Source organism: Glossina fuscipes, unplaced genomic scaffold, assembly GCF_014805625.2.
Source record: "Glossina fuscipes isolate IAEA_lab_2018 unplaced genomic scaffold, Yale_Gfus_2 43, whole genome shotgun sequence".
NCBI classification, from domain to species: domain Eukaryota; kingdom Metazoa; phylum Arthropoda; class Insecta; order Diptera; family Glossinidae; genus Glossina; species Glossina fuscipes.
In genome coordinates this window covers 1,754,519-1,767,767 of record NW_023998427.1, presented here as the reverse complement: position 1 = coordinate 1,767,767, position 13,249 = coordinate 1,754,519, and the positions used below count along the sequence as shown (strand labels likewise).

Below are 13,249 nucleotides of genomic sequence, written 5' to 3'. Positions count from 1 at the left end.
TTCTGTAAATATTTCTGAACACTTGGCGATTAATTCTCGGTTAACACCATTTCGTCGTTCAAAGTTTCCCGTAAAACCGGTCAATTTTATAACCTCTTGCAACCAAGACCTCCGCTTTTCCTTCGCAGATACGCGATGGATGGTCCCGACATGTTGCAAAATGCAGCAGATATGGAAACATCCATTACAAAATCTGTCGCGAAGCTTAAGAAATCAACGATATTGAAGCCGCACCCAGAATGTAAGTCCAACGAACTAACTTTTCATTAAGTAAATCTCCATTTATTTAAGTTATTTACGATGTTAAGTTTTTCAAAATTATTTATATATATATACATATATGTTTGAGTATATAACCGTTTATATATATGAACAGTCTTATTGTATTCTCGTTCACTCCAAAGAACTTTTATTGTTGGTTCTTTAAACCTTAATAAATACATAAGTCAATGCAAAAAAGCTCTAAAGATTATCAGACTTAATTGTAGAACAAGTAACTGGAAAGGAATTCATCGGTACTTTCACGATACATTTTCGGCAAAAGTAAAGTATTCCGTTCTAATTCATCTAATAATTCACTAAACAGATAAGGAGATATCTTTAAACTGAGAATATTGATATCTTTCTGCCAATACATTAACAACGGTTGGATATGTGATCTGTCGTCCTGTTGACAGTCTTGGTCACAATTAATTAATCTATATAGTAGTTTAAACGCTCTATACGGTATTAAATCGATTTGAGAAAATTTCTGATGAGTCAAGCTGCTATTAGCCTGCTCACTCTTACCTCCTCTTAAAATTGTTAAATGCTTTTCAAGCATATGCAATAATAAGTACTTATTTTTTCTGTTAGGGAATTTGCTTTCCAAGACAACTTTCACAAAATGAACGTTCCCATATAGTGGCATTGTGGAAGTGGATTCTCGTACGATTTTAAACATTAGCCTTTGAATATTGTTAAGATTATTTAATGGGAAAATATTTCTACATGAGCCTGCCCCATTAATGGTAAAGGCATCTGACCATAATTTAGCAGCTTTATCTCGAAACAGTGTTTCACCTATAAATTTTAAACATCTTTTGCAATATATGTGGGTTTCTTTTATACGTATCATGCCTTGCAGACTTTCTCTATTTAATATAATGCACTCGAAACCGTAGAAAAGATCTTGAATTTGCGGAATCAAAACTTCGCCAAAATCCGCTCGATGATGGCAAAAAAAATCACTTAGTTCCATTGAACTGGATGGATAGGCCCTTACTCGGTTATAAGCTTGCTTAGGACATAAAACGAAATCACAATTACTGCACCGAAGAGAAACTTCTTGATTTTCTTCTACTTGAGGTAACAAATCGATTTCTTTCCAATAGGTTTCGTCACTAGGCCATTTATCTTCCATATGAATGCATTTTATGCTCATTCTGAAGGCGGCATTGTCTTCATCCACTTTTAGATTGATTAAGCTATCAGTGACCATGTTAAAATGCTGGCTAAGAAGAATGTCACAATGAAAAGTAGGATGATTGAAGGTAATCTTTTCCTTATCCAGGCTGAGTTTTAAGGATTCTGCACAACTCAAACGCTGGGCAAATTGGATAAACACATTTGCACAGGATATGCGACTGCGCACCTCTATTGCGATATGAAAGCGAGACATGCACAAGCAAATAACTTTAAGCACAATTTTACTTGGACCAAATTTAAAAGTTTATTTTGTTTAATTAATTAATTACCAAAGATATTTTTCTTAGAAATTTAGATAGAATACGTGGGCTGCTCGCTTCTTTCAATCTGGCAACTTAGTGTAATCTGTAGTAAATTTTTTACAATTTTAGCTTCTAGCGAGTGAGGTTATACAGTGATATCAAATATTGTTATTCCGTTTTAACCGTAGTAGTATTTTAACTCTCAAAACTCTCTTGGCTCTTATGTCAATGAAATCTTGCCCGGGGCGTTCAATTAATGCTAAATTGCTACGGAAATCTGAGTCGTAACCTTATCGTCGATCAATCATTTATTTCAAGGGGTTTATTAGAAAATTGTCTATAGACACCACAATGTATAAATTTTATCCGTGAATTATATACGTGTACGTGCAAATCTCTCCTTTGAATAAATAAAAAACTATACATATAGGCATTAACCTTTCGACTTCTCTCGAACAACATAAAGGTAACAGTTTAGAAGTGTTCAAAAAGATAATCGTTTTTTTTTTTTTTTTTTTTTAAGAACAAGAGGTATCCACAACAGCCGATGTGGCTACAGTAAATTGCAAGAAATATTAAAAGATGAAAGCGCTTTAAGTGATAAAAGGAAAAATATTTGAATGATAAGTGAATAAGTTTTAAGCTCAGTAGTTTGATTTTTGAATTACTCTTAAAGTGTTATTCATATTACTCCAAAGAAAAGGTTAAAAATATTAGTAATTAATAATACACAATACTGCGAAGAACACATATACATACCTTTGTTACACGGCGAAATAGAATTGGAAGAAAAATGTAAATTAATTCAACAAGGTATGATTTGTTCCCTTTTACTTTTGTTCCAATTTGTTATCACCTCTATTCAACATATGGGAAGTTGTTTGCTTTTTTTTGCAATGTTAGCGACTATCACAAAAAACGGATAAGTAACTAACATACAAGTGCATTAGTTTTCAATTTAACCACTATGATTATTTAATTGTGCATTCACTACGTTATCAGTTTCTTTTTCATTACTGTATATGTATCCCTAAGATTTTGGGTAACATATGGTAACACTCGATCAAAAATTAACTAAGACTTCATATAAACGTATTGAACAAAGTGCAAATAGTTCTTTCTTGTAAACTTGGTGAACTAAATTCCAAATTTATATGTTATAATCCTGCTGATAATTTGTTCGTCTCAGTAATTTAAGAAATCAGTTTATTGTGTATTTTGTAATAAAAATTAAGTACAAAATCAAAAATACCTCAAATATTGCAAAACAAAAAATAATCGCAAAGAACGAAAAGTAATAAGCATGTGTAAGTTAATAATTAAGGGCGCAGCTATATGATTACGAGATAAAAAGTGGCAAAATTTATCGTCTCATTTTTCCAATGGCTTATTTCTTTTTTTCTTCTATATCTTTCATGTTGAAAATGAAAATTTCACCCATATACGCCAATTTGCTTTGTTATTTCCCAATACTTTTACCAGTCGTTATCTTTTTGCACGAATTTCGAAGTTGCCTTTTTTCCTTCTCTTTTTTTATGTATTTTGCTGTCATTCCACTAGCAGCAAATGTGTCAAGAAAGAAGCCATTGCAGCAATGAACAATAATATTGTCATATACAGTTAAACTTTTGTAATTGTGTGCGTGTATACATATATTGATGCATGAATATCTCGAGTTTCTTGAGAAATTAGATTAATTAATGGGAAGTTTTGTTGGAATATTTTTATTATCGGTCCAGCAATTTATGTGTGTAGAGATAAAAAGTTTATGTATGCATACATACAGACACTTCGAAAGCCATAGCTGTTGCTACATATTTTGATTGGTTAAAATTAGCTCGATTGAGCATTTTTATGATAAAAAAAAATCTTGTAATTCCGTTTTTATGTTATGTCCATAGTATGAAGATAAAATTAGTGCAAAAACTCTGTAAGTTTTTAATTTTAAATTCGTAATATTTAAAATTTTATAAAATATATAATAATGTAAACCTAGTTGAAAAGTTTGTGGGAGCGAAAATGGTAAACAAGAGTAAAGTTAAAAAAATGTTTGTTTTTCTTTATTGTTATGCCCACTCATTTGAATAAGTCGATGTTTTCGCCATTTTTGCTTGATTTTTTGATAACTTCCTTATTCTTCCTCATTATCTGTTCTTCGAAGATCAATTGACTCTTTTCAGCACTTTCCAATTTATTCGTCACACATCTACAGTAAATTTTTCAAAATGCTTCAAAATATTTACCGTTGACTCTTTACCTGTCAAAACTTTTTGATAATTTTCGAATATAAAAAGAAAAAAAAGATATTTTGAAACAATAGAGGCCTCGGAGCAGCAAATTATTCGATGATTTGGAGGATCTTTCTTTAAATAATATCAAACACAATCCTAAAGAGATATAGGTGGGTGTGATATGGTTTTTCGCATTCAGTTCGTCCATTCCGCCTTCAGTACAAACCAAGCGTTTTTATCCGTAAAAGTAGGGACCTTCTAGTGATCTACGGGAGATAAGCGCATTGCGAATGCAACAATCAAACCAGATGAAACTTATTGCACGTATTTCTTATTCTAAACAATAAGTAGAAGTTTTGCATCTAGCCGTTAATTATATGTGACCAATATCTTAACAATATTTCGAAACATCAATAATTTACGATCTATACCAGATATCCACTCCAATGATTAAGTAATTACCCATGGATATATGATTAATCACGGAAGAATAGCCATGATCAACCTGAAAAAACTAAGAAGCCTAGAATTTAAACAAAAAACAATAAATATTCCATTTCATTCATACAGGGTTAACAGAACTTGCTTGCTTTTCTACTTTAATTTCCTTCACTATTGTATTCAAATAATTGGGGATTGTTTGCGCAGTAACATGGCGAAGCACAATTTTCATCTAAAATAATTTATGATTTTCAGTCTTCGTCGATTAATTACGATTTCGTTTATCTCTCTCAACGAAATTATCGTTTTTAAAGCATTGCATTATATACGTTCAATGGAACGTGATGTAAGGAATATAAGTTCAATAAAAGACGTAACAATAACTTAGCAAGTAAAAATGTTACGTTTGCCTTAAAGTGATTTCTTTAACAATATACCATCGTATGAAGGAACGGACCGAATCACATTTACATTGAGCTTTTAAATGTCCTTGCGTAATGCTTTTACAAATGTCTAGATCATATACTGCTATTTAGCCAATAGGCTGTATCCATTAGCTGCTATAAGCGTTACATAGACACAGAATATCGTCAATCAATGATCAAAAATATATATACGTTATTGACGTTTGATGTCGAAGTGTCTCTCGCTGTTGCAAATGAAAAGGCAAAGCGTGATATCATCTTGACATCTTGATAGGGGAATAAAAATGTATAGGCAAAAATTTGATAGGCAAAATTTCTGAAAAAATATCTACACGTCCGTTATATGCGTAATAGAAATAACGCTTGATGAAAAAAATGTCTATTACTGTTATTCGTATGATCACTATTTCTAACAGCTGCTCTGCTGTAGACAATGGAAATTTCACGGATATGTTTACACAAAACTCATTATAAACAACTGGCATAATAAATTTTGTGGAAACGTGACGATAATTAATTAAAATGAACTGCTAAATTCGATGAAAATTCCTAGAATTTAAACGGCTAATTTTAAACGGAATTAATTGAAAATTGAATTTCAAGTAGGAAACTTAGAAATTGAACATCTTAGATAAATGCCTGCCTCATTTTATATATAAACTTGTGCAATGTGAAATGAGTAAATAGACTATTGCTCCACGAAAGTTTTGCCCTGAGAAAAAAAAACGAAAGGCAATCAAATTTGCATACAGTCATTAAGTTATTTACGATATTTGAAGCTGATATGGGTCAAACATTCACTCATTTGTTATCATGTTTTTACGCAATAATTACGTATTCCGTCTTATTTATATACAGTAAAAGCTCCTTATTCGCGAGGTATACGTTCCATAAAAATGCCGCGAATACAGAAACCGTGAATACGGAGTGGTAATTTATATGGGATTATAGGGGATACGTTCCTAGGTGACAAAATAAAATAAAAATCAAATATATAAAAAAATCAATTTAATTGAACTTTTTGAACATTTTGAATAATTATCTTAAGGCTTAGGCAATGGTTTGAAGAATTTTGTAAGTTTCTCTTGCTTGACAGTTTTTGAAAGTTCACACGCAGCAGTCGCATTAGCAATTTGCCTCTCAAAAAAAAAAGACTTCGTTCCATAAACGGATCAATGTTCAAAAAGAAATCGCCAAGCTCATTATTTGCCTTCACTAAAACTTTTCCAAAATAAATGTCACGTTTCCAGTGCTTGTTGGAGCCTCTTCTTCAATAGGCGGTGAATTTAACACTTCCTCCAAGTCGGTTTCAGTCAAATCTTTATCTTGCGATTCAAGCAATTCCTGAATATCACTTGATTCTCTCTGTTTGAACCCATCTCGTCCTATTCCATTCGCGATTTCGGCTATGTTTGCAGTCAAGGTTTGAACTCCTCTCGCAGATTCTTCGTCATTTCCCGCAGTCAGAGCAGGCCACAGTTTTTTCCGGCATGACTTCAATGTGTGTGGCTTCAGTTCTTCCAATGATTCTTTTATGTTTACGATGCATTTTGCTACGTCAAATTTCTTCCTGCATTCCATAACATCCATATCAGGATTACATTCCATATTATCCAATATAATTTTGAAGGTTCATTTAATGTAATAAGAGCTTAAAGGCCTGGATTATTCCTTGGCCCATAGGTTGAAGCAAAGCCATCGTGTTGGAGTTAAAAATGTCACCTTTATGTTTGGATGCATAGTTTCAAGTTCGCGAGGATGACCTGGTGCATTGTCCAAGACTAGAAGTGCTTTAAAGTCTAAATTCTGTTTTTTTTTTAAATAAGTTTCAATTTCAGAAACAAAACAATTCCGGAACCAGTCACAAAAAATCCCCGAATAGTGAAACCGCGAATAAAGGAAGCGAGAATAAGGAGCTTCTACTGATATATATATATATATATATATATATATATATATATATATATATATAGCCTTTTTAAAATGATGAGAGAATCCTTGATTTGCGTAATTTAACTGATTTTTGTAACTTGAGGTGAGAGAAATTGAAATCCGTTATTCACATCGCTCAAGAATTATATATATTTCATTCATAATTTCTATACATTGCAATCATCTGAAATATTAAATTTAATATTTAATTCAATAATTGCAAACACAAAGAAATCATTTAAAAGACGCCCACTTATAAGCAAAAGCATGAAATTGAGTTCGAATTGCGGTTTATAATTAACATATGTATGTGATCGTTAAGAGAGGTTGACACAGATTCAATTTGCGGCGTCTTAATTAATTGTGGTTATGATCGGAGAACCATTAAAATCAACAGACATATTCTTCATTGCATTCATTATTTTTATTGTTGTTTGCTGCTGCATTCACATTTATCGATGATGTACGTTTTTCAACAATTTTTTTGTTTTTTTTTTTTTTTTTTTGTGCCAAGAAATGCTTGCTTTTGTTGGAGGGCTTATACACCAAGTATAGATTTTTATAAACATTTACAGTGAGTTGCTTCTATTGTGCAGCAGCTAGTCCTACCCGACGCCAATTTCTATCGTCTCATAAATTAGTCAGAAGCATATTCGGTATGGGACAGAATTCTGTATACTCAACTGGATCACCTTTGTTATTTCTAGCTTGCTCTACAGCTATTACTCAAGAAAAGTTGGATAAATGGCGTAAAAATTTCTACGAAGAACCAAAAAATGTATTGGCCCAGAATGTGTGTTCACGTTTCGATCCATTCGATGTTTGCTTATCGCGCAAAACTATAGAAAGCATCAATCATGTGTTCACCTATAAGGTTTGTTCATTTGGAATCTTGGTTATGCGATCCAAAGAGGTTAACCTTTTTTGTTTTTCTTCAATAGGTTGAGATGGAAGGCAAACCAGTTACAAATCAGAAAAATTCTGGCAGATGTTGGTTATTTGCAGCGTTAAATTGCATACGTTTACCGTTTATGAAGGAATACAATTTGGATGAGTTTGAGTTTTCACAATCTTACCTCTTTTATTGGGACAAAATTGAAAGATGCAATTACTTTTTGAACAACATTGTCAATACTTCGAGACGTGGCGAGAAAGTCGATGGCCGTTTGGTTTCATTCTTATTAACCGTACGTTTATGAGGATACCAAGGGATAATTTCATAAATAAATTTGCATTTTTTTTTTTTTTCTTTTTTTTTTTCTTTTAAGGATCCCACCTCGGATGGTGGCCAATGGGATATGTTGGTCAATTTAATAACAAAACATGGCTTGATGCCAAAGAAATCTTTTCCGGAAAGTTTTACTTCCGAAGCCAGCCAACATATGAATGCGGTTTTAAGAAGCAAGGTGAGCTTGTTTGGAGTTTGAAATTATTTAAAATAAAAGTATGGTCTTGTTCCTCTTAGCTACGTGAGTATGCCAAAGTTTTGCGCAATCTTATGGACACTAATCCGAGCGACGAGGAGATAAATGATAAAATTAACAATATTATGGCAGAAATCTACAAAGTCGTTGGCATCTGTTTGGGCATACCTGCCGAGAAATTCACTTGGGAATATTATGATAAAGCCAAAGCTTATCATTCAGTTGGTCCTATAAAACCAGTAGAGTTTTATAATACTATGGTGAAACCCATCTTCAACGTCGAGGATAAAGTAAATAAGTCTACTTTTTAAGCATTCAAATACGTTGTAGCTAATCGAAATTAATTTAATCGGATAGGTCTGCTTGGTTACGGATCCTAGAATTTCGAATCCTTATAGTCAAGCGTATACTGTGGATTGTTTGGGTAACGTAATTGGTGGGCGTCCTGTGCTATATAATAACCAACCGGTGGAATTATTATTAAACATGGTGACTGCTAGTCTTAAGTCTGGGGAGGCAGTATGGTTCGGTTGTGAAGTGAGCAAACGATTTGCCCCCAAGCAAGGCATAGAGGATTTAAATATGTAAATTAATTAAAATTTCACTATTATTAATATTATTACTATATTTATCCCAATATCTTGCTTTTTTTGCTTTGACATTCCGCAGACATGATTTTAAACTGGTTTTCGATGTAGACATTCAAAAAACACTCTGCAAAGCCGATCGTCTTATTTATGGTGAATCTTCCATGACTCACGCAATGTTATTTACGGCGGTTTCACTAGACGTAAGTTGCACAAAGACCGCAACACATTGAAAGAATATTTGAACTGAGTATTATCGTTTTCAGGAAAATGGATCCCCGAAGAAGTTGCGAGTGGAAAATTCTTGGGGTGAGGAACGAGGTGAAAAGGGCTACTTAGTTATGACGGCTGACTGGTTCAAAGATTTCGGATTTGAAGTAGTTGTTGACAAAAAATTTGTGCCCGAAGACGTAATGCGTGTATTTGAAATGGATCCCATTGTATTACCGGCCTGGGATCCTATGGGCACGTTGGCACAGTAGATCATGAATACCGTCTCATCTCTTTTGCGACTTTTTTTACATGTATGATCACATCAGTGTTTTAACTTCTACTTTTTTTTTTTTTTTTTTTTTTTTTTGTTTTTCTTTTTGTAATTAATGTAATTAACAAACTTATGGAAATCATTCACTTTAGTTTGTAACCCATAAAATTTTCGTGTGCACGCCTTGGTTGTACGTATGTACATTTATACATTCATACGTATACGTGTAACGTTATGCATTCGCTGTAAAACATAAATAATTTAAAATATCGCTAAAGGAATAAAAGAACGTGCACATGCAAAGGACGCAATATCCTTAAAGATTTGGACTAGTGAACCTAGCAACCAAGAAAACAAAATTATGTATTCTTCCCCTTTTTGTTTGACAATATTAACGAAATGTTTTTCCTTTTTTTTATTATCTTGATTTCAAATATATAACCCAACTATAAAGAGTGATGATTTTCTTTTCTTTTTTTTTTTTGTCAAAGTAAGATATATGAATCTAAATTTAGTCGTCGAGGAATTTTTTTCACTTGTCACCGGCGCCCTCGTCTCTAAGTAGACTTTCTCGTTGGCGTTTCTTTTTAAGTTTTAAACCGTATTCATATTGCAGTCGCTGCCAGATGCCCTTGCACATTTTTAGCAAACGTCCATCAACGTCCTTATGGAATACAGCAAAATGATACTGTTTCCTGATTATGTACTTGGCGGACCTTAGCTTTCCTATTTGCAATAGAGATACGCTGTAATAGAGTTTACAACGTGCTTGCAAGAAAGGATCTCCTAAATGTATACCAATGTAGAGTTGTCTCATTGAGATTTTTCCCGCTACCTCAGCCTGGAGAAAGAGTGTTTTCTAATACTTTCAATTATTTCTTATTATACGCAGACAATGACTTACACATCTAGAGAATTGTTCACCCAAAGCTGAAAATCCACCACCCAATGTTGACAGCCAGGACATTAAGTAATCGGTTTCAACTTTTTCGTACAATTTTCGAGTTAACATCGCGTTCCTTTAAATATATATACAAACGTCAATGACTAAATGCACCATAGATTTCTTGTTTCTTTCCCTGTTGCAGAAAAAACTCTCCAATTAAAAATTTAAAGAAATCATTTTTTTCTTGGACATGTTTTAAATATAATGTTTGTGTCAGTTGACCATAACTATATTATTATGACATAACAATATTATTAGGTTCAGTCATAAATAACTTCCGATGCAGGCAGGTAGAATCTACTGTTGATATTGACCCCACTACAAGTCATGGAAACAAACAAGTTTTTGTTGTCACTATATAAACGAGGAGGATTCAGTTAGTCTTCTGTCAACAGTTTCATGTGGTGCATGTTACTAACCACACTAATACTATATACAAATGGCTACTAATCACACTTGCATGAATTATGATCAAAATACCATTTACAAATGACTACTAACCACATATATGCATGCTTGAATACATTGCGAATTCCTTGTGTATCATACTCAGCAATTCTAGATTGTGCAGAACGTATAGTACTTATTTTACATGGTTACAACGGTTTTTCTTAACCTCTGAAATGGAGAGTCAAGAAGCGTATATTCGACGTGTAATGCTTTGGGCATTTCAAGAAGGCAACAGCCGAAAAAATAACATGAGTAAATGCCTGCTGAAAAAGCGCAAGTTATTTAAGCCTCGACCTAATATAATTTATGAAAATTTGTTTTTTTTTTTTCAAGACCTTTATAGCGCGCAGAAGCAAGCTGGAAGAATCCCTTAAATATATGCAAATTCTTAGCCAGTTTCAAATTCGGAATGCACTTAAGCATGTCGATCCGTTTGTCCACCCAACTCGATAGTACCCATGGTAAGCATTCTCCCGCTTGCAAAAATGAAGATATCGGCTGCAAATTCGCAACATTTTTTTAATTTCAAAGAAAGGAAAGTGTTCTCAATCTATATTGGACCAACTTGTTCCATTCTTAACATCGGTCTGCGTGAAACAACTTCCTATGTTTTCGCCAAATTTAATATAGCTAGCTTCATTTTTGCGATCAGGATAGGTGTTAGCACGGAATTACATAGAAGGACGGACGGATAGACATTATTAAATCGGTTTGGAATTTGTCTTTGAAGCTTACTGCATATGTATATTTGAAGAAAATTTAAAGTATTTTTAATAAATTTTAAGAAATTAGAAAACTACAATCGCCCCGAATCTTGCACTAATCATCGGTACGTGTATGTACGGACAGCTTGCAATGATTATAAAAAGTATTAATTGCATACACGTGCAAAGTTCGGAACATTAAAGTTTGTGAATTACTTCTCTTTTATACTCGTAACCGCCGAGTAAGGGAAAGTATACGATTGTGTCTTCGTTTCGTTCGTCACATCCCATAAACGTTCGCTCGTGGCAAAATGTGTTCATTTTAAAAGTCGTATAATAAATGGAAGAGAGTTTATGATCTTTATGGATTACGGTAACCATATCCACCTTTCCGAAATGTTAAAATTATTCTTTTTTGCTCCCCCAGCATCAAATTTGGTACAATGTCTGCTGTAAAAATTCTTCTGAACGCATGAATGAAGGTACCGATCTCAAATTTGCCAGGACCATTGGAATTTCTTGAGAATATGCCAAATCGATCGAAGAACATGCCTTCGCTAGTACGTACGTTGAGAATATGAAAGGAGTATAAATATATAATACCTGTACAAAAAAGGAGAAAAATTGTCCATGCCTATCCAATAAATTACTTGCGCAAGCATGAGTAGAACTTGTACAAGGTGCTTTCACTAAAAGCTTCGTTTGATTGTTGTTATTAAAAACACGTGCAGAATTGAAAGTAAACAAAATTGTAAAATGTAACAACAAAACTCGGCTATTCCTACAACACGTAACAACAAAACTACAGCATGTAATATCAAATTTTAAGCTCAATATATACCCACCATTTCCAATCAATAATTTGCTTTGATGGCTGTGCAATTTGTAAATAAAGCAGCTGAACTCCATTCGTAGCTAAATGAGTATATAATATCTTTCGATATTCTGTAAATTGTACTAATTCCTTATGCAAATAAAAATACTTAACGCCGTCCACTTCGGTTTTAAAGCGTCTCACTAGGCGTCGCTGACTGAAACAACTGTTCATCGAATCATTCTCTTTAGTCATCGAATAAGACTGACATATTCCCAGTGTTTCATATTTGTATACAATATCGGCTTTATCGCTTGAGTCCGCAGAAATTTGGGAATACGTTTTCCGTCCACAGTAATCGCTAATGCAAATAATTAAAACCATTACACTGCAGAGGTACAAATTATTTTTGTTTTGTTTTTCAATTATAACAACAACAAGAAAAACTGACAATATTCGACTTGCACAGCTGATACATTTGACATTTTTAAATATGAAAAAAACAAACCCTAACGGGACGAGATATCAAGTAAATATATCGTCAATTTATCGTGAAGGAAATGAAGCGATTGCTATGAATTCCTATGAATGCGACATAGGCGGACCAGAATAGTAGAATGCAGAGAGCTTACCCCGATCTGACTTGACCTACTGTAAATGTCTTAACTGATATTCAAAAGAAAAATTTTGCTCATATTTAGCGGAAAAAAAATTGAAATCCTTAGAGAATATCTAGCATCTTTGTTTAAAGTAGTAAGATGCGCATCCGTGGCATATAGTCACTAACATCAGGACCTGTGAAACAATCTGTTTGGACAAATAAAACTTTCCTAGACTATAAGTTTATAAATGTAATACATTAAATGTTAATACATTAGTTAAAAGGTACGTGTGATGAACTTTAAACAGGAGAAATTTACCTACAAGCTAAGCCACAAATTCTAACGTCCGTATGTCATGTGTCTCTTATTTTACTTTCGTCCAAAAGTATTTGAGAAACTCAAACTTGACTTAAGCTCGTGTAAATCATAGACTTCCCCAATGCAGTGTATTTGCTGAGGATCCAAACAGAATATTTTTGCAGATGAATAAAGTTGAAGAT

General features: G+C 33.3%; 3 protein-coding genes across 4 annotated transcripts; 1 reads left to right on the top strand and 2 right to left on the bottom strand.

The window, feature by feature from the left end:
* Positions 1–118: 118 nt before the first annotated feature.
* Positions 119–9,688, top strand: LOC119637076 (bleomycin hydrolase). Of its 2 annotated transcripts, none has more exons than XM_038032896.1 (8): positions 119–241; positions 7,446–7,612; positions 7,680–7,925; positions 8,007–8,144; positions 8,204–8,452; positions 8,520–8,746; positions 8,832–8,952; positions 9,016–9,688. In XM_038032896.1, exons 1-8 carry the CDS (start codon positions 136–138, stop codon positions 9,229–9,231), a joined length of 1,470 nt encoding a protein of 489 aa, XP_037888824.1. In that variant the 5' UTR covers positions 119–135; the 3' UTR covers positions 9,232–9,688. The 2 variants fall into 2 exon arrangements, with proteins under 2 accessions (XP_037888824.1, XP_037888825.1); XM_038032897.1 differs by lacking the exon at positions 119–241 and adding an exon at positions 2,767–3,016 and having other exon boundaries at positions 9,016–9,231.
* Positions 251–1,899, bottom strand: LOC119637077. Its single transcript, XM_038032898.1, has one exon. The coding sequence runs from the start codon at positions 1,658–1,660 to the stop codon at positions 479–481; it is 1,182 nt and encodes a 393-aa protein (XP_037888826.1). The 5' UTR covers positions 1,661–1,899; the 3' UTR covers positions 251–478.
* LOC119637078 (uncharacterized protein F58A4.6) lies at positions 9,304–12,607 on the bottom strand. The gene is made up of 3 exons (XM_038032899.1): positions 12,179–12,607; positions 10,138–10,252; positions 9,304–10,074 (listed from the first exon to the last, which is right to left on the bottom strand). Exons 1-3 carry the CDS (start codon positions 12,529–12,531, stop codon positions 9,766–9,768), a joined length of 777 nt encoding a protein of 258 aa, XP_037888827.1. The 5' UTR covers positions 12,532–12,607; the 3' UTR covers positions 9,304–9,765.
* Positions 12,608–13,249: the final 642 nt, after the last annotated feature.